Source organism: Alternaria burnsii (genome assembly GCF_013036055.1).
Source record: "Alternaria burnsii strain CBS107.38 chromosome Unknown 752, whole genome shotgun sequence".
NCBI lineage: Eukaryota > Fungi > Ascomycota > Dothideomycetes > Pleosporales > Pleosporaceae > Alternaria > Alternaria burnsii.
In genome coordinates, this window is record NW_024066114.1 from 1,268,741 (window position 1) to 1,289,556 (window position 20,816).

General features: G+C 52.0%; 6 protein-coding genes across 6 annotated transcripts; 2 read left to right on the plus strand and 4 right to left on the minus strand.

Annotated features, from left to right (window-relative positions):
• Positions 1 to 320: 320 nt before the first annotated feature.
• On the plus strand, positions 321 to 5,551 carry GT037_006516 (f-actin-capping protein subunit alpha; the record flags this gene model as incomplete). Its single annotated transcript, XM_038931563.1, has 7 exons — positions 321 to 391; positions 512 to 1,795; positions 2,305 to 3,439; positions 3,487 to 4,225; positions 4,597 to 4,652; positions 4,711 to 4,985; positions 5,065 to 5,551. 7 exons carry the CDS (start codon positions 321 to 323, stop codon positions 5,549 to 5,551), a joined length of 4,047 nt encoding a protein of 1,348 aa, XP_038786060.1.
• A 1,120-nt stretch (positions 5,552 to 6,671) lies between these two features.
• On the minus strand, positions 6,672 to 7,774 carry GT037_006517 (mitochondrial dicarboxylate transporter; the record flags this gene model as incomplete). Its single annotated transcript, XM_038931564.1, has 2 exons — positions 6,672 to 6,720; positions 6,774 to 7,774. 2 exons carry the CDS (start codon positions 7,772 to 7,774, stop codon positions 6,672 to 6,674), a joined length of 1,050 nt encoding a protein of 349 aa, XP_038786061.1.
• A 1,570-nt stretch (positions 7,775 to 9,344) lies between these two features.
• GT037_006518 (uncharacterized protein) lies at positions 9,345 to 9,518 on the minus strand (the record flags this gene model as incomplete). The annotated part of the gene is made up of 1 exon (XM_038931565.1): positions 9,345 to 9,518. One exon carries the CDS (start codon positions 9,516 to 9,518, stop codon positions 9,345 to 9,347), a length of 174 nt encoding a protein of 57 aa, XP_038786062.1.
• A 166-nt stretch (positions 9,519 to 9,684) lies between these two features.
• Positions 9,685 to 11,114, minus strand: GT037_006519 (chromosomal organization and dna repair protein; the record flags this gene model as incomplete). The annotated part of the gene is made up of 2 exons (XM_038931566.1): positions 9,685 to 9,942; positions 10,020 to 11,114. 2 exons carry the CDS (start codon positions 11,112 to 11,114, stop codon positions 9,685 to 9,687), a joined length of 1,353 nt encoding a protein of 450 aa, XP_038786063.1.
• Positions 11,115 to 12,305: 1,191 nt separating this feature from the next.
• Positions 12,306 to 12,844, minus strand: GT037_006520 (uncharacterized protein; the record flags this gene model as incomplete). The annotated part of the gene is made up of 2 exons (XM_038931567.1): positions 12,306 to 12,568; positions 12,619 to 12,844. 2 exons carry the CDS (start codon positions 12,842 to 12,844, stop codon positions 12,306 to 12,308), a joined length of 489 nt encoding a protein of 162 aa, XP_038786064.1.
• A 1,491-nt stretch (positions 12,845 to 14,335) lies between these two features.
• Positions 14,336 to 19,611, plus strand: GT037_006521 (uncharacterized protein; the record flags this gene model as incomplete). The annotated part of the gene is made up of 7 exons (XM_038931568.1): positions 14,336 to 14,846; positions 14,903 to 15,038; positions 15,084 to 16,679; positions 16,733 to 17,171; positions 17,222 to 17,275; positions 17,322 to 19,485; positions 19,541 to 19,611. 7 exons carry the CDS (start codon positions 14,336 to 14,338, stop codon positions 19,609 to 19,611), a joined length of 4,971 nt encoding a protein of 1,656 aa, XP_038786065.1.
• Positions 19,612 to 20,816: the final 1,205 nt, after the last annotated feature.

The following is a 20,816-nucleotide window of genomic DNA, read 5'->3' on the forward strand; positions in this document are numbered from 1 at the left end:
CCGTCTGAAGGTTGAGATCCGGTGTTACAGATAAGAATAGACGACCCGGGCTTCCACGAACATGAGTTGACGAGTCGTGCAAAGTCCACAGGGTGAGGTGAGCGGCGATGGAAGAGGCTTGAAGCGAAAGTCTATGTAGTAGTGGCTGCCTATGTGCACGCGGTAGGTGAATGAGCTTCCTTGATCGGGCTGAAGCTACCTACCTTACTCAGCCCCCACTTGCGGGGTGCAACCACACGTCGCGCGACCTCCCCCATCAGGTTTCTTCACTTTACCTCTTGCACACCCCTCGCATATCGTATCGCTGCGCTAGAACCACAATGAACATGGCAAACGCGCTGCATCACGGTTGGAGTGCGGAAGTGACGGGTGCAGGAAATGGCGATGGCGCGTGAGAGGCCCGAAGCGCGTTCACTCACCTTTTCCCACCACACGTTGCTTTTGTCTCGCATCGTCTTAACTAACCTGAGGTATGCAGATATACTCAAATTTCTTTTTCTCCAACCTCTAGTTTCACAGCCATCAATCAGCCCTCGACGCAGTTCCCGACGCCCCAATCACCAATAGCAGCACCCATCCAGCAAAACCAAGCGCGGCGAAGAGCGACCGTTCATGGACGACGGCGACATAACCCTGCTGTTGCCCAGTATCTTGGACTCGGTACTGCAAGCGAGCCTACACATCTCGAGATATATGCTTCTTTGCCGGCAACGCCAGCCAGCCCACCGCTGAAACCTACACGCAACCGAACAAAGTTGACTGCGTTGGCTGCCCATGGAAACACATTGGATGAAAGACACACGAATGCGGAAGCGAGGGCAACGGTCAATCAACGGCGTGTGTCAGAGAGCTTCCGGGTAACGAAACCTGTACGCAAGTCTGCGGCATCCGCATCCAAAGCTCCACCATCTAGGACTACACAATCAGCATTCATTGACGATGTGCGACCACAGAAGCCAGCAGCAGATGATGAAGGAACAACTTTGTCAGATCATGTTCCTACCACTCAAGCCTATGATGTGATGCATCATCGTTTCGCAAGCTCTGAGACTGTTCAGAATGTCAGCCAAGACACCGTGGCCATACGGCCTGTGCAATATTCGGTTGACGTTGGCTTGTTCATTCTCGAAGACGATGATTGTGATGCTACTGAAGCTGGACACGTTGATCTCGACCTGGCTCTGCAGCAACATGAAACTCTGAAATCCGCGGAAGATGATTTCGACTTCGACATCGATGATGATGAACTGCTCGCATTGATACCTGAAGATGGTGGTACATGTTCTGACCTTGCAAAGCCTACTTCGAAGTCCCACGCGCAATCCTACAACACGGACAACGACAGATTATGCCCCACTCCAGGCTCATGCACCGACATTCCTATGATGCTTGAAGAAGTCACCACCAAGACGACTTCACAGCAATTATCAAAAAAGTTTACATCTCCAGTCACTCCGACAACGCGCTTATATGGCAACTCAGGTTCCGCGGAGATTAGGACACCAATCGTCAGGCCGCCGTTCCCTGAATCTGTTCGCGATCGCTCGCCTATTATCGGTCTCTCGTCAAACTCGTTGCTCAGGACGTGTTTTCGCATCGGTGAGGTGATCAATCAGAGTTGTCAAGCATCTAAGTCTGGGAAGCGCATTATGATTGAAATGTACGCTAGAATCCTTGCTTCGGAGCGAACTGGCACAGAGCAACAATTCACATTCTGCGACCTCTTCCATGCCAGGCCGCCTTATATCAAAGGAACATACAGTGCTGCGATCTGGAAGTCGGTGCCCCTGTTCGAGTACGACTGCAGTAGGCTTTTACAACAAGGGCGGATATGTCGGTGCATTGGCACCATGAAGCGAGAGGGAAAAGTGTGGACTATGACCGTGCTTAACATTTGGGAAGCTACCTGGGAAGATATTGAGTGGGTAGAGGCCATTGTGACCTTGTAGCAGCGTCGTGGGAAGTACTCAGGGGTGCTCAAAACAGGGATGATCTATGGGTGATCTAAGCGTCATAATCGACATCATAGCGGCAGCCGTGAGAGAGAGAGAGAGAGAGCTCGATATGCAACGGAACAATGTATTCACTGCATGTCAGAAGATAGTCCAGGAACGTGTTCTGAGTTCTATGCATTTAAAGACGCTGTTTCGTTTTGACAGGCTCAGAGCATGGTTCACCCTTGGTAGGGGCTTGCTTCCACGTGATGATAGGCCATGATTAACCGCCCCGCCAACGTACGGGCCATTGCTGTTCCACCAATTTGACTTCTGCTCACAGCACGTTGCTGAGAGAATGAATTATAAGGGTCGTCCTGCCAGATTCACCCTACGACGCAATGTTGACGGCGGCCATGACGCCAGCCATCGGTAGCGAAGGCGAAACCACCGACTCTCGCAGTGCAGCCATGATGGAGCCTCAACCTCAACTGGAGACAACGCCGCCAAAGACGAATTCGCCCAAAGCACGGTCTCTCTCGGACAGCACGCCCCGTCTTGAGCCCTCTCCGAAGTTCCGCGAACCCGCACGCATGTCCAAAGATGACCAAACTATCGTCGCCAGCCCCAGTACACCGCGTAGGCCAGACTTCCTCTCGCGAGGCCTGTCTCTGCAAATGCCCCCTCGAGAGTCGCCTATGCCCAGTCCCGCGCACTTCGCCGCCCGTGTGCCCCTCTCTCCACAGCTAGATTCGCGTAACACCTACGCGTCGCCTGCTTCTGTCCTGCCCCGACGGTCCCGCGGCGCTGAGTTCTCAAGAGCCTGCACCAACCTCCACCACTCGACGCTCCCCGACCAGTCTTCGCCCGATTCTTCGCCGACCATTACGCAGAAAGGTATCAAGATACCGCCGCGGAAGCCTCGCTCCAACTCAATGCTGCTTGACTCGCCCAATGTGAGCCTACAGGGTGGATGGAGTCATGGCGATAGAACCGCCCCTTCGAGTTCGGTCGGCAGCATCAACATGATGGGCTCAGAGGACTCGAGTAGTTCTTCGGATGAGGTGGATCCACTGGACCCTGAGGACAACGACGACCCTATGATCATGACTCCGCAAGCGAAGACCAACACACTATTCCCAGGGCTCAACGCTGGCAATAACGGTGTCTTTTCCAACCTGTTCTCACCCGGTGGACAGCCCAACTTTGCAAGCATGCATCGAGCGAGATTGCGCAAGGGTAGAAGCCGAAAGAGCTCGAGCTCAGCCAGTGGACACAGCTCCATGGCAAGCCCCGGGCCGGCATCACCGCCAAATGGCAAAGACACGGGATATTTTGCGCGAGAAGCGGCGATGCGTAAAGCGGGTTCGCGACGAGAGAGCCTTTCCCTTTTTGCCAACGACCTCCACATCTCATCTGGAAACGATAGCGGTGACGAGGGCGGTAACATGCCCCAAACTCCGGGTGTAGTAAGACGGGTAGTTTCACGGAGGGGCAATCTACTGGTGAGTACATGAATCCGTACGACGGTACAAGTTGCTAACTTTACTAGCCAAAGTCAAGACAATTCGGTCGCATCAGAGCGGAGCTGTTCGAAGAAGCTGCTCCCGTTGACAGCGAATTTCGCCGCGAAGCCGAGATCATTCGACAAGTGAGAGAAAGCGATACAGATCTAGAACGACCTTCGGGAACCGCGCAATCGTCACCCAACTTGCTGCCAACAGTTCCAGGTCTGGACGGACCCCTTGAGGGTGTGCCAGAGGAAGGTAGCGAAAGCAACATGAGTCTAGATGGATCGACGTCTAAGGGACTTTTCGGTGCCTTTGGCAGTCTACACAGCGGTCGCAATTCGGTCAGCAACGGCTTCTGGGGTTCACGCGCTGCACACACTCCTCCACCGTCCTTTCCTCGTGCAGAATCATCCGCGATGAGCGAGGACATGAACATGGACTCCCCAACTATAGGCGGTGGGGCATCTAGAGCGTCTACGCCAGGGGCAATGCAGCCTCCCACAGCAGCCGAAGCTTTGAAGAAGTCGAACAAACGCCGGCGAGATGACGATTTCGATGAAGCTTCAATCAAACGTCGTGCAGTCTCACCAGGTGTCAGCGTTCACGGCAGCCCAGTCATCTCGCAGTCTCCTGCACAAAGGGACAACAGTCTTTGGGGTACAAATACCAAGGCCAGCCGGGAAACGTCAATAAGTGGTCAATCACATGGTGAACGCTCAAACAGTGGAGGCAGCATGAGCATGACGCCAACATTGGGCCCAAAACGGATAGGTCTACAGGGTATGACCGACACCAACGATGGGCTGATGAAGATGAGCATCGAGTGATTGCCAGGCGTGACCTTGTGTAGAATATTTGTGGCATTGATCATGACTTAGCGCGGCGTTTCCGGGTCTACGAGATCAACAAGGGTCGCTCAAGGTGTATAGATACCCATTGTTAAGATTTAGTTTCGACATGAAGTTCAAAAAAGCGGATAGCTCCAAGTACACTATGATGTTCTGATGCTCTCCCCCCTCCACATTTGTGGTCCCTGCACTTCCCGAACCCCACTAAGCGCTCCTGTCCACCCGCAGCTTCGACAACGCGCCAAACAATTGAGGTCGCAACACGAACCTGATCTCCAACTTCCGCATAGCGACACATCGCAGCCATGTCACGCACAGCAGCTCTCTCCTCTTTCGTCGACAGCGCGCCGCCTGGTGAGGTATGCTCTCCAAATCCACGTGTAGCTCCCGCCAGCACATGTACTGACAACAACCCAGCTTGTCGAAGTTACCAAGGCAATCAAGTCAATCCTCGGCGATGAATCAGTCCAGAACGAACTCTCGCCCGCCTTCCAAAAGTACAACGAGGAGCAGTACACCACAACGAAGCTTCCGGGTGGCAGCACCGAAGTTCTGGTCAGCGAATACAACTCGTTAGGAGACGGCAGATACTACGACATCGATACACAGAGCTCCTTCGACTTTGACCATGCGACTGGCAAGGCAAGCGCAGTCCAGAGCTACGTTGTCGAGAGCGCGCATGACGATCTTCTGTACGTTTCACCTCACAGAGACACCCTCTGGCCATACCGCACCTTGTTTGTGCGAGCTTAGTACTAACACACACCACAGCAAGAGCCTCAACAAGTCTCTCAGCACCCACGCCTCAGAACACTACCCCAAATCCTCCCACGGCGTCTTCCCCGTTCCTTCGTCCCCCTCTTCCCTCGCCATCATCACCGTCGCAAATAAGTACTCCCCCACAAACTACTGGAACGGCCGCTGGCGCAGCTCCTACATCTACGACACCTCCTCCGGCTCCATCTCCGGCAGCATAAAAGTTGACGTGCACTACTACGAAGACGGAAACGTGCGTCTGCTCACCACCAAGGAGGTCAGCCTGAGTGCTGGCGGAAGTGCAAATGGAAGCGACATCATGAGGAAGATTGCTGCCGAGGAGAAGAAGTACCAGGAGGATCTCAACAAGGCGTTTGGTAGTCTGAGTGAGGGCGCTTTCAAGGCTCTGAGGAGGCAATTGCCCATTACGAGGCAGAAGATCGAGTGGGAGAAGATCAGTGGATATAGATTGGGCCAGGACATTGGTGGTGGAAGAAGGTGAGAGCGTTGTCCGATCGATTGATTAGCATAGCGGCTGCTCGAATGCTTGAATGATGAGCAAGAAGAGCGGTATCTTTGAGGAATAGAGGTTACTGAATACGATGCATCCAACAATTCCCATGTCCATTACTGGTGGTCGCTTCGCCCCTCTCTACTGAAGGTAAGAGTTGCTATTATCGAGGTCGGCTCCATCAACAACGAGTCTTATTCTTTGATCATCACTTTTCAGCCTCCACTTCACAGAGACCGCCCGTCTACGCAACAGAGCTTTTGGGATCCCTGAATTCCACGAATATCAACGGACAGAAACAGCAGTCATGATACACATACTTTGAAGAACGACTATGCTTCCTCGAAGAGAGTAGATAGGACGGCTGCTCCTATCGAAACAACACTTCCATGGTATGGCTTCGGCTGCCGGAGCAAAGAAGAGAGAAATGTGGTACAAATCTATATAGTATACTCAACTTGACTATGCAACCTGGACGAATGGAGGAGGAACGGCCCGGTAGATGCTGGTCATTTGCGCAATGGGGTGCTACTTCGAGTGTCTACTCTTCTTCTTGTGCCATCGTAGGCTCCATTATTAATGCGTCCCTGGCCAATTGGTTGACTTGATAGGAATGCACTAGTCTGTCGTAAGGGACGAGCTTCGAAGACCATGGTGTTGTATGACTATACCCGCAGAATCGCTGCTATTACTTTCCAAGAGGTTCTTCATGGTAGGTGTTGTTGACGTTTTGAGTGGCTTATCTGCTCTGCATTGTCACGATACCCGTGATTGAAATGAACGATACTCAGACATAGCATTGCACGTCACTGACACATGTCAACAGGGAGAAGACATACTATGCGCTGCGCATCTTCGTACTATTCAAGAAAGACTTCTCCTTACACACCATGGCATCATCCGCATATGTGAATGCCGAAAATGTCGCATCGTTACTTCTAGCCTATACACGAAAGAATCTTCCAATAGCACGGCACATATCACAGCCATGGTTGAGATAAAGAAAGGAACCCGAAAAAAACATCGTATGGCTGATCGCCAGCTGTGAACGCCATGATTCCCACAATAACGCCTTTGCACAAAAAGTAAATATATTCCTAGCTCATGCCGATCATTTCGTGATGAAGCCCAAGTAATCGGCAACGATGAGTGTCACCATGCTATTAATGAAGTTAGTACTTGAATCCACAACACAGGGAGGGAGAAAACTTACGCATGCGGCGCGATACGCACGTAGTATGTTCCAAATCCACGGTAGAATCTTAGCAAACCCTCCTCCTTCGCAACCTTCTTGAAGCAATCAAACATGCCCTTGTAAGGCAGTGTACCATCAGGTCCCTTTGTCTGCTTCTGCAACCTCGTCTTCATGAAGTCGAATGGCAGAGATAGGAACGATGCGAAGAAACCTGCTACAGCTGAAGCGGTGAGAGTCTGTGTACGGGATGACAGTGATGTGTTCTTGAGTTGCTGTTTCGCTTCCGAGAAGAAAGCCAATTGACCAAAGTTGAGTGCCATAGCGCGGACGACGGTAGGGTAGCTGCCCGCCCATAATCGTGTGACGCCTTCTTGCTTGCTGATGCGGACGAGGGCATCAATGACGGATGTGTAGTTTGCGCGTTGAGCAGCGGGTTTCAGTCCATCGGATTGCATGCGGATGAGCGCAAGATCAGCAGGATTGCCCACAATGGCTGCGAGACCACCTGCGGCTAGACCAGCACCTGCACGTTCCTTGAAGCCAATCGCTGTGCCGTTTTCTTTTGCACGTGCGCTGAGTTGCTTCATGAATGTGTCGAAGAAACCCAGGCGGGCGGTTGTGTAGACGGCTTGGCGAAGGATACCAGCGCTGAGTCCTGTGTAAAGATCCAGGACCTTGCCTTGTGCAATGATATCTCTGAAGACTGTAACTGGGGTCGGTTTGGGTCCAGTCTTTACGCCTTCTCCGGCAAGTTGTAGACGCACTTTTACCATGTCTACGGGTTGAATTACAGTTGTTGCGGTCATGCCTGCGATACCACCGTTTACGAAAGGTAGTGCTGCGCGCATAAACGGTGTATGTAGGAAGTCTGCAGTAGCTTTCTTGGGGTTCTCAGCAGCTTTGGACATGGCGGAGGATGTGTCTTTTAGAACGGCTTCTGAAGATTGCTTTGCGTTTTCGAGGGCGCGAGCGGCGGGCATCTTAAGGGTTTGAGAGCTGGCGGCTGCTGTTGTTGACATTGCGTTGTCAGTGACAGCCAACAGTCTTGATAAGACGAATTATTTGAAGATGAAGACAAAATGGACCAGAGGGGTATATCGCTGTCGCTATGCTGCACGAGAATAGAACAAATGTGAAGAAAGACTGGAACTGATGGAGTAAGAAAGTCCACAAAAGAGACTCCATGCCCGGATCTATATCCCAGCATCATCGCACTACGACATGGCGTCTGCGTAAGGTGCTGGCCTGGGCAGAGCCTCAGCCTGAGACGCAGTTCCCATGCGCCCTTCACCGCGGCCGTGGACGTCGCAAGCTAGCCGGCTATGACATAGATGTACAGCTTCCTCCGGCGCACAGGAAAGATTGGCATCGGACGTGTGAGCGCAGCCGAAAGCTCACGCACGTGCGATAACCCTTCTTTTTCCGATTGCACCCGCGCAAGTAAATTGTGGATGCTGAGAGACGGTGTAGGAGCATAGTTGGGTGCGTACCTCGTGCGCTGAAGTCTGTGCGGAGGATCCAGTCCGCGTCGGAGGAGTGGGGTGTGGGTCGCGGGTTTAGTGGGTATGGTGGTATGCGCTCGACTACCCGCTTTCTAGCATCAAACGACAATGCGACAGTGCAGGTCAAGCTGATAGAACAGAAGAACAAAGTTATGAACAAGGCTGTGAGTGAAGATACTCGGAGGACAGGAGTAGTACGATGATCTGTTATTCCTAGTTGTCAACAAGGCCAGCCAGTCGACCGGTGCCATGAATTGAGGGGTGAGCTGCGTTTCCCCGCATCGAAGAGCTGCCCCAACGAGCCACTGAGGTGAACAGCTGCTCGTCCTACGAGGTGCCAATTGCTGATGGGCCAATCGGGCAGCACCGATTTCCTACACTCTGATGCCATCCTTACTTCACAGGTTTTCATGCTGAAGTTTAACGTGCACGGCGGAGCGGCACAAGCTGGGCGCATTGATTGTCGCGTGTCCAAGCCATCCGTTTTCCCATGTACCGTTGAGGCTCATGTCCTTGCCCACGGTACACCTCGGGAGATACACGATCTTCAGGCACAGAGAATCCCGTCTCTATTGCGCCACATGCGGAACCGCTTGCATGTGAGCGATGACGTTGGTCGTAACGGCCAGCCATCGGCCAATCGAAAGATTGCAACTTCAACACCAGAGCGTTCTGTCGTATGCCAATAAGTCTAACTATCAGCGAACCTGTGTGGCAGTTCATCAAGATGCGCTGTCGCGAAACCCTGGCACAAGGTGCAGTGATCTCACTGTGCTTTTCCGGGTAAGATTTGGATTTCCGTAAACACAACGTGCGTCCGTGCGTCGTTCTTTGCCGATGTGCATGATATGCTCTATGCTTTTTACTCGTTGAGTGTTGATATACCGTCGTTTCGCAGATCGAAGTCAACCAAAGAGATCGTTTTGCTTTGGGCGAGACCCTGGATTCTTTGGCGCTCAATGGGGCGATGTTCAGATCTTGTGCTCAGGTGCGCGGCCAGAGTTGGACTCGGTGACCCGAAGGTATCCGCGGCCGAAGACATCGTGGGTGACGACAAGCTGTGAAGCACTTTACTAACGGAAGAATATTAAAGCGGGTTCTGCCATTGCGTGGTATCAGATCTGTTGCCGAGGGAATGTCCGTGGACAAGTGGAAGGTCAGACATTTTTCGGCACAGGGTCGGGGATGTGGAGGCGCACAGCCGGGTCTGAACGCTTGCAGAAGGAACGAAAGGCTTGCGAACGTATTGTTGAGAATTCATTGTGGTACAGAAGACTGGCACCCTCTTCGGGATTAAGTGCTATCCCGCATAAACAGCGCAGCTTGTCCGCTGTCTCAACATCTTCTGCTAGAATCACTAGATGTTTGCATCTTTGGGTATCATTCAGCCCATCCGAAGCCCAAACGCCGAAACAACACCACATAGACTAAGTTGACATCTCACTGTCACTCGGGTCTCCGAGATCCTCAATATTGCTTGATTGTGTTGGTTGTCGAGTTCTGGGAGCCTGTAGATTTGAGCTCGCATCAGGCATGTCATCGTCGCTACCGTCAATTTTCTGAATTTCCTGACGAGGGGCCTTCACATCATCGTCTGAACTGTCACCTTCAAGTTCAGCTTGCTGCATGCGTTTGATCCTGCGTACGAGGATGGGGTCGGTGCGAACGTCGTTTGCGGTGAGCATCTGAGAAGCAATGTCAGCACAGGCACATAGCGGGAAGAGTAGCCGAACGAGTCGGAATAATATGTGGCGGCACTTACTTTGTCGCATCCATTGACGGGACATTCCACAGCTTTCTGGCCGTCCACTCTGTGAGGGCCCTTTCGGATCATATCGAGGATGGCATTCTTCTCGAATGTGTGAGGACACTTGTTGCTCGAATATGGCTCCTTGAACTGCTGGTACGTGATGGGACACCTCGTGCTGACTGTAGCCCTGTCGACTACAATGTCATCATCATCATCATCATCAAACTCTCCCCGTTGTGTGGTGTCCGTAATGCCAGGCGCTGGCGATCCGGACTCGGTGAACCATGTGTCTTCATGGCCCAGTACGGGGCCGTCGTCGCCGAATTTCGCGTCGTGCACCGTACGCTTGAAGTCGCGGTAGTCGTTGTTACGGGCGTAGCGGCTTGTGTGCGAGCGTGCTGTGTAGGCGTCCTTTTCGCGCTGTATGCGAGCTGCAAACAGCTCGCTCGCACCGGTGAGGGCTACACGAGAACCGTCAAGAGGAGTAGGTCCAGGTGTTGGTCCATCATCCATCTCATCATCATCCCTGTCTCGTGCGTGTGCCCGTTGACTCGCTGCTTGGGTCTGGGTTTGTCGCTGATTTTCGCGCTGCGTCATCTGAGTCTCATACTCTTCTGCCAGTTGCGCAGGCGCATTGCTCCTCAACCATTCCAGGGCTTCCTCGATGCGCTGCGCTGCAATGTCCGAGTCGATGACTGCTCGCATGCTTTCCTCGAGCTTTATAGTCGCCTCGTCTACGTTCGCATGCAGTTCTGCCATGACGCGCTCTTCATCTTCTTTGTCGTCCAGGCTCTTGCCTGCGTCCCATTTCTTCTGTCGCCGGCTTATGTACTCAGCGTGTTCGCGCAGCATGTCATTGACACTGGCAGCAGCATTGGTGATGTGCTCGGTGGCTTGTTTGTTGTGCCTTTTGATATCGTTTATATTACGCCCTTGTAGGTTGCGCAATTCTCGTGTCGCTTCTGCATCGAGGGGGTGAGACGGCTTCTTGTACTCTGGCAGGAGGTCGGCATTGCGGTTACTGCTGCTGGTACGATTTGGAGTAGATGCCACGGACTGGCGACTGGCCGACGGTCTCGCTGTCGAGTGCCGAGTTCGAGACGACATTCCGTCTTCTCTGAGTGGTTTTGCTGCAAGTGTCGTGTTTTGGAGATGCGAAGGCACGAAACACGATGCGGGGAACGCGTCGTTGGAACATTTTGGTACTAGCGTGGTCGCCAGATCACATGTCAATCGCTCTAGGGTTGCTATCTACAGATGCATGGATAACTGCAAATCGCCGGTATGCTAAGCAGTTGAAACACAAAAGGGATCCTTACAGATGTTTCCGATGCGATTTTGTAGGAAACGTACAAACTGCTTTACTAGAGAAGAGTTACAGAAGCGAACGTGTACGGCGTATAAGCTCCGGAATCCTCCCACGCCTATGAACATGTCAGGCAAACAATCACCTCCCATGACCCGCGACGATATCTCTGTGTTCTCACTCTCCCTATAATAAGCTACTAGCACCAAGAATACAACACGCTATTCTGGGCGTTCGATTGTAGCATGCAATTTCCTTCCTTGGTGGGACCGTCGTCCCCCACGCACTTTTGGGTCAAATTCCCGGCCATGCAGAGCCGGCATTCCAAGTCAGCGCCCAGCCGGGCGCATGCCGTAACGTCGGAATAGTGGAGTCAGATCAGCTCATGGCCGCATATTCCAAGCCTTCTCTACGCTATTCTCGCCGTTTATCCATAGACATGTGGTCAGATGAGAGGTCTCCAGGTTAGCGTGTAATCGAGTAGTGGTCTTACTGCCTGTCTCACTACTTTGCACTGGTCATTTTTCAAGATGAATCGTGCAAGACAAAACGTGAAGAAGATGAGGTGTTTGCTTGTTTGAAAGTATTGATATTTGGGCCGTATCGAAATCTACGGTCCACGTCTTAGCCTCTTCGACGCTGACCGATGCGTCTATTATCCAATTTTCCCGAAAAGTGTGTGGTATCATAATATGTTGATGAAGAAATAGTGACCCTCCGAATGCAAGTACTCCGTAAGCTTGAGCGAACATCAATCGCTCCCTAATCGCTATCATAACCATAACGTTCATACGTGCCCCAAGAACGCCACCTCGCACACTCTCCAAGATGCCGTCTTAGAGGTACAACATGTGCAGGGACGTTGCCATGGCCCTGAGTCACGAGACATCTGCCTCCAAGCTGCGCTGTCGTCTCCGGAGTCGACGCGTGCCTTGGCCAGCGTGGCCACGCTTGTGTTGCTTTCGATTCCTTCTCGCCATGCGTCTCAATCTTCACCTCATCACGCTCGTGATCGTAGTTGTAGTCTGTGGTGCCTTGTTGGACAGAGGAAGGCCCTTCTCGATATCGCGCATCTTGTTGGCGTTCTTGCCTGGGGGCGGCGAGTTAAGTCTGATGCCTGTTCTTCGGTTCTGGCGGTTCTGCTTGCCTGTGTCGGCAGTGGAGCGGCCAGTGAAGCGGCGAGAGGCACGACGGATGGATGCTCGAACATCCCATTGGCGCTTCTTTGCGAGCCACCAGAGTACTCCTGAGGCAACTGAGCTGATGTTAGTTCATGCATCTTCAATTCTGTACTGTGAAACGTACTGGATCCAAGCACGACTACGACAGCGACCACAATGATCGCTGCGATAGCACCTCCGGAGAGCTCGAAAGCACCCTTCTGCGATCCCGCAGCACCAGCGTCACTTGGATCTTGCGGGTTGTCGTTGCCGCCATTGTAGCCGGGAGGGGGAAGCTCGCTTCCCGAAGACGAGTCCTGAGCAAGGGCGAGAAGCGGGAGGAGAAGCGAGAAGAGGAGAGGCCTGCTCATGGTGTTGGTATCTAGTGTTGAGATGCGGCGCAGACGGGACAAGTGATCGGATATCAGGTTGCACGAAGATGGCGTGAAGGACGTTCGATCAACTGGAGGAATACCAACAACTCGCTACCGGGACGGAGGGCATGTCTCTATATTTGCCTGCCCGCGTGCGAACATCTTTTACCCAAGCCAATACCTTCCCTATCGCTCGTCCAATACCCCGCCAGTCTCAGGGTTCCTGGGCGGTTACCATCGTGCGCTTGGACGGCAGACCAGGTTGGCTGCCGGAGAATACATCAGGCCATCTTCTTAATATAGCGGCATTGGCGTCGACTTTTGTCGGCTTGGGAGGATAAGCTGAGGGGATTGGCAGGGTGTGATGGGTAATGGGCGCGTAACGTCGTGGATGAAGATCACCGTGCAGCGAAGCTAGGGCGGGCTGAAGTGTGATTGGATGGATCCTGGTAAGAAGCGCCCGGCTAGCATGTCGCCGCACGCTTGTGTTTCAGGGGGAGCATGCCAGAAGACAACTCCTCTTCGTCAACTGCAAAGCGTACTTGTGACAGCTGCCGCTTATCGTAGTCGGTGTGGCCGTAGTACGTAGGTATTTCTGGCTCCTCGTCTCCGGTACGCTTCACGTTAGCCACCAACCTTACGGCGCAATGCGAATCATACGATGCAAAAAAAAGAACTCAGATGACAGGCAAGACGACCTTCCCCGCAAACACTGGCAACACAGGAATTAGTCTGGCGGATGCATGCTGTCACCCAAATCCACAACGGCTGTCAGTGTGATGCGTCGGTGGATACACTTTGGTTCGAGTTGTCGCGTTTCACATTTGCCACGGTGTGTCCGCTGCCACGCCAGGCATCGTCTAGAGATCGATGAGAGGACATCGCCGGTAGTTGAAGAGAATTTGAGCGGCTCAGAGCAAAGCGTAGCAAGAGGTATTGTGCTGTCCTCCGATGAACAGGCTACAGCTGTGATCACTGCAATATGAACGACATTCCGACACGACATGCTGAGAGCACTGGACTTGGAAACTAGTAGTCTTTGTTTCAGATACGACGGAGATCAAAGAGGAAGCAATGATTTGGACTTTGTGACGACAGAGTGTGTCGCAGCAAGAGAGGTGGCCGAGTATAATGAGGTGGAATGCGTGCAGTGAAGCTTCGACAATTGTTCCGCTTTTCGTAGGTATCGTTTCTCGTATCATCGCTCCTGCCATCATGTCTAGCTCGGATGTTCTAGTCGAAGTCATGTGTGGCGTCATGTTGCTGAGTTGTGACTTGCCACAGCAGATGAAGGAAAGAACGACGATGAGGGCAGAGCTGCAAACTTCGCCACCCCTCATTCCTTCCACAACACAACATATCGCTTCCATCTGCAATGAACAGCTAGCCTGTAGTGCTGTTTCTTGCCGTCCATTTACTCTGTCTGGTCCTCACCCCATTTCACCTACTCGCATCCGCATCGCACCTGTCACTGAATAGTCACTTCCCATGGCCGGGCAGGCTGGAGAAGGCGAGCAACTGCCGAAGAAGCAGAACCCCTCAAGACTCAGAAATGAAGTACGCCCACAATCAACTGATGATGAGCGGGATCGCACGAGCACCGCCATTCAGGTTCCGAATAGCGATACGATTGTTCCTGAGACTCAGCCTGGTCACGCTGGAGAGTTCCATCGTGACGACCCTGTTGCCGATAATGAGTCTGAGTTTAGTCTGAGTCCTAATTCCGCGGCCCTTCTGGAGCGCACCGCGGTGACGAAGAAGACGGACACGACTGGATGCATTCTATCCTTTGGCAAGCTTCTTTCGAGGAATCCCATTGGAAGGAATGACAGCTCTGCATCAGCAGCTCCAAGCCCTAACCCATTCGCGATTTCATACTCACAGACAAGGAAAGTTTCCAGCAAGCCACCTCCAAAAGAGGTTACTACTGCCGCGCAGTCTGCTCATCTCGGGTTGAGAACACCTGATATCCAAAAGCACAAGGGTCATGCACCTCGAGGTGAGTAAGCGTCCTACCCAAGGTCGATCTGACTAACATCGTCACTGCGATGGTAGAGCCTGCACACGTTCCACCACCGTGTTCTCCTGACAACGCTCATCTTGGTGAGCCATGTACTACGAGCAACCAACATATGGACGTCGTGAATCAAACGGCCACTGGAAGATCTCAGGAAGAGCCTACTTACACTCTGTAAGAGCTCCCAGCAAGCCGGTAGAACTCCACTAATACGCTTAGGCCCCCGCAGGCGAATGCGATATCTAGAATCCCTCCTTCGGTACAACTTAACGCTAGGCCTGCTTCTGGAATCAACAGGGTCACCGGTGTCAAGAAGGGTAAGAAGCACAGAAAGGAACAGCTCTCTCAGCAGTGTCCAGGTTCACGTCCCCGATCAAGAATCACACCAAGCCACACTCGTCAAACCGGAACGATTGGTGGACCAGCACCTGATACATCCAACGACCCTCGATGCCTCTCCCAATCGAACGCGGATGGCGATGGATTACATGCTTTTCGCGCCCCTCTCGAAGATCGACAAAGGGATGCATATGCTCAAGAGTCACAGTTGCCGAATGAAGAACATGGGTGTATTGCTGACAACAAGGAGTCCTGCAACACTATACCAAGCCTCATGGATACGACCTTCCGAGACTTTCAAGATTCCTCCGCTCAACGCCAGTTTCCTACAGCTTCTGTGCAGGTCCCGTCGATCTTACCTAAGACACTCGATACAACCGAGCCAACGCAACAATCGTTGACAACTTTTCACGATCAAGCTCGTAGTCTCGGTCCTGATAAACGGGTTGCGTTGTCAACCCAGACTTCTGGTCCCTATGCCTTGCCCAACAGTCACGAACCAGTCGAAGCACATGCCGTAACGACTCAGTCTCACCAGCCGAGCTTGTATGCGGACAATGATGGGGTCGCACGTCAGCCAGGGATTAACGAAGCTCATCCGCATGGCGTCCCGGATCGAGAGGGACTTCACCGTATAACCAAATCACGACGAAAGTTACGACCTAGCGGACCAATATCGTATGGTACTCAAGGGCAAGCCGTTTCTCCTAGTGTCGAGCAGGCTATGGAGACCGTGAGAGTAGCACTACTTGCGAACAAGTATCGGGTGCAACATGAGACCACAACGCTCACCCAGAAACATAAGACAGAGCTTGCTGAGCTTCAACGAACGATCGACAATCAGATCCAGTCAATTGCAGATCATGACAGGAGGTACCAGGACCTGAAAAAAACTCTTAGTCAACTCACCAACACGGCCAAGACTAATTCGAGATTCGTCAAAGGCCTTCAGCAAGATTCTGAGGACCTGCAAAAGTCCGCTATAAGCTTCCAGAAAGAGTGCAGAAAGGCATTGACTGAGAAGATCACCGAACTCGAGGACGAAAAGCAGGCGTTACAGAAAGAAGTTGGGACAATGACTGACAAGCTCGCCGCAACCCAACGCAAGATGAGATCGACGCTCGATGACCTTTGGATACGATTTCTCGTATCGGAGTCTAAGAGGGAGGACTTGGCAAAAAACTTGGGCAAGCAGGAAGCTGCACTAAAGGAAGAGCGCAAGAATCGCAATGAATTCGAGAAACAGTTCTTCTCTGACGTCCAAAGCATCCCGCGCCAAGTTGTCGACAGCTCCGTTGCCCTCACTAAGAAGATCGAATTGCTCCAGGCTACGCTCGATAACACTACTGCTCATGGTAGCCAGAATGACCATATCAAAGAGTGTTTAGAGGCCTTGCAACCTCTTCGGCTGGCGCCTGTCTTGACGACGCAGGACATCGACAGGATGAATAGTACACTGAATCTTGTGCACGAACGGTCAGTGACAGTGCTATATATGCTACATGTCACTATACTGATTTATCGCACAGCCTGGATTCGGGTCTCGATACTCTTTCAAAGACCGTAACGAGCACAGCACTATCTAACGCAGAGCTTCAAGAGTTCATCAAAGAACAAATAAACGGTCTCCAGACAGAAATGCTGAGATATGAGGAGGTCGCAGCCGAGAACCGCAAGACGCATGAATCGAACGTCTGTCTCAAGTCGCAACTTGACGCGCAGCAAGAACATTGCACCCGACTAGAAGAGCAGGTCAAGGGTTACGAAAAGGCTGAAGTTGATCTCAAAGCCTCGTGCGAGCAACTAAAACGCGAACTGAAGGTACTGGAAGACGCTCCACCTATCGATACATCAGGGCTTGAGCAGGAAGCCTTTGGCCTCCGCCAGAAGTTGCAGAAGGCGGAAGAAGATCTCACAGCGGTCAATACTAAAGTTAGGGAGATTGAGAGAGAAAGGGATACATACGAAGTAACTGTTTCCAAGCTCATCTTTGCTGCCATGGTTTTGACAATCAGCAGGAATATTGTGAAGACGTCAAGATGCAGCTGCGCGAGTTGCAGCAGAGGCCAACGGTAAGCAGGTCATTCTGTCTCGCGACTTCACTAATTTTGTGAACAGCTTGAAGAACACGCCGCCGTACAAGAGCAGATCGCAAAGAACTGTCAAAGTGAATTCTTGGAGAAAGAGCGTAGCTTCAAGAGAGAGATCCAGCGACTAACAATCGATCGCGACGAGAAAGAGAAAACATTTCAAGAGCTGAACGACAAGCTGAATGTTGCGGAAACCCAACTAGATGAGCTGAGTAAAAACATTCGAACGCTTGAATCAAAGTCGGCCGAGATAACGGACCTCCAAGCACAGCTCCAAAATACGGCAGAAGAGTTGCACAGCAAGAAACGAGATTGCGCAGATTTTAAACGTCGCTTTGAAGAGAAGACGGAGAAGATTTCGGAGCTGCAAGGCCTATATAGCAACCTCCAGGCTGAAGTAACCCAGCATCAAACGACCATGCAGACCATGCGCCGGGACGCTGACAACGAGATTACAAAAATGCGACAACACGCTAGTAACACGCTTCAACTATCCTCTAATCAGGTCTCGAACCTCCAGGAGGAAAAGAAAAGTCTGTCAACTCGACTTGAGCAAGCTCAGATGAATGAGGCCAAATTACAACATGAGGTCGCAGAACTACGAGCTGCAAGAGAAGCAGACATTTCTCGAGTACAAGCGAAAGCAGATGAGAAGAGCCGGAAGCTAGCCGAACAGCATCGCATCGAAGTCGATGATTGGAGGCGCCGCATGAGCCAGAAAGATGCTGCCCTTGAGGAGATGGAAGCGAAAATGCGGCTCGCTGAAGACCAACATAAAACCAAAATCGCGACCGATCGTGAAAAGGCTGAGTCAAACATGCGCAAGCTTGAAGAGCAGTATCGAGATTCTCTTCGAGTGATACGCGAGCAAGGTAATCTCAATCAGCAGGTCGGCTTCCAAGTACATGCTGCCAGAGGAATCCTTGTTGAATCAGGTGAAGCTACCCAGGCAGCGAAGCCTCGGAAAAAAGTCAGCCGGCAAAATCATTCGATGCTCGAAGTCTCTGAGGAACAAGATTCTCATCCCAAGAAGCCGTCGTCAGTCTTTCATGCCGAGTCTTCACAATCTCAGCTCGAAGACGATGATCTGTTTGCAACTCAGTTCGAAGAACAGGGAGAGATCGACGACATCTCCAACGAAACAATTGATGTTTATCATAAGCCTCGAACCGCCACAGAAAGCCATGATGCTCAAAATTTGTCCATGACGCAAGATGCTTCCAAGGGGGATTTGTCACGAGCGCCACAGCGACAGCTCAAGCATCAGGTCTCAAGCTCCTCCGATCTCAGTAACATGTCTACTGACGAATTAACGGTAATGGAGAAGTCCCAACCCGCGTCGACTGGGATGCTTGGAGGCCGCGACCGTAATGGGTTCAAGTCTGGCAACGCATCTTCTAAGTTCTCGCAGACACTGGAAGAGACTCAATGCGTACCGTCTATCGGGTCTCGGAACTACAATCGTGATCCTTTCCATCGTGGTACAGTCCCGACCGATACAGGATTCGCGTCGGTAGCCGACAATGACTCTGTGGCTAATTCACAATCATCTCGATCGTCTGGACGACCAAAATCGCAAGCTAACACAGCATCTCGGATGATGCCGCCTCACAGCAACAGCTCTGATTACCCTCGGCCGAGTGTTGAGGGTCATGCGGTGGATCTTGGAGCATCAACTCGGCATACCATGTATGGCAGTGCTAATCTGAAGCTGAGCAGCAATAACTCCCGGCCGTCAAAGCTGTCTTCACCAAAGCAAATCTATAGCCAGCATGAATCGCGACGCTCCGCTCCAACTGGATTACAACACAGTTCCTCGCAAGACATGAAGCAGGAACATACGAAAAAGCGAAAGAGTAGCATTGACCAGACAGAGAGACATTCAGCCACCAAAAAGCAGCGCTCCAAATCTCAGCCCCGTCCCTTTGAATCCTCACCTGGTCTCCCAAGCCAATCTTCGTGTGTTGCAGTCACTCGTCCCAAAGCACAGAAGATCATGCCATATTCCCAAGTCGGTGCTGCAACTTCATCTCAATCGAAAGCTCAGGTCCTCTCCTCCCGCCCCCGCGCTCGTATCTCTCGTCAAGCTCCGTCTTCTGGCGACGCATACTTCCCTCGTGGTCAATCTTCGTCTCACGTAGCCGCTAGTGGCCCAATCCGGCGTTCCTCGACCCGTATCACAAGGGGCAAGGGTGAGTATGTTCTTGTTGTAGTAGTGTCTAAACGAAGCTAACGCGATCGGTATAGGTAAGAACAGCATTGCGTTCGGGAAAGCCTGCAACGAGCGCTTCAACCGGGAGCTGGACCAGTGGCGGTGAGCAAGTCACTGTAGACATTTTGGGTGGAGCGCGTGCGCAGGAAGTTCGTGTATGTTTGAGGACTTATGATACTCGACATCGATCTCGGTTCAAGTCGCTCGTTTATCAACCGGCGTTCGAGTTATGCAGGAACTACGTAACGTAACATAGTAGGAGGACTCCATATATAGTGATTATAGAGGTAGCGAACTATTCAGAGACTGAATGGTGTTGGGTCTGCTGTTTTTTTTTAATTGAACTGTATTCCACGTTGTCGGTATATCTACGTAGTAAACCCAATGCAAGTATCATACAGTAGAATCTCTGTAAGGTCTGTACTTGCGCAGGAGTGCAGCTGTCCTTTGGAAAGCCTGTATCGCCCGAACGCGCTTCACCAAGCGATTGTGGGTGGCCGGTACCGCTGTTCGAGCAATTAGGCGCTAAGTTTTGTGACGTTGACAGGCTGCTTGAAGCGCTCCTTCGCCACCCACACCACCAACCCACATTCAACGACCTCTTTTCAGAATGTCGTAACTACCCTCATGGGCTTCTCTACACCACATTCATCCTTTGTCTCTCATTCTGCGTCCCTTTTGAGCCATTGCGGCCCCTTGACGACGGCGGCGAGACGGAAGTCCGAAATGGCTCCTTCCTCTACCCCCTACAATGCCGCTCCGAAACCTGGCTCAAGTCGGCGAGAAGCTGGCAAAAATTACAAAGACCAGCTCCGGCTTACGGTAATCTCATACGAAGTGCGGTTTGCCGATATCCATGCCCTCGTGTTGACATTATAGCTGGTAAATTCTATCCTGTCCGAGTCGGTGACAACCACAACAGCCTCAGCAAAAGACCACAAATAGTTGAGCAAAAGTACAAACCTCATCCTCGCTCTCAGTACTCGGTAGCCTGACGGAAAGAAGACATGGCGCTTCATTATTCCCGGTTGTTGACCTCTGCCACTTGCTTCCACAGGCACGGCGGCCATGTCCCTGGACGTGTAATTTTAGTGTCTGAATGACACTAGTATCTCGATTTGACTGCCTACCGAGGTTGACGAGCGACTGTGCTTCAAGTACCGGCAGTATGGACGGCAATAACTGTAGGGCAGGTTCGATCTCCGCTACGACAGCCGCACTAAGCGGGCGCACAACAATCGCTCTCACCTTCAAGGATGGAGGACGCCACGAGTACACTGTGAGTAGCTGCGTCTCCGACTGTTGTCATAC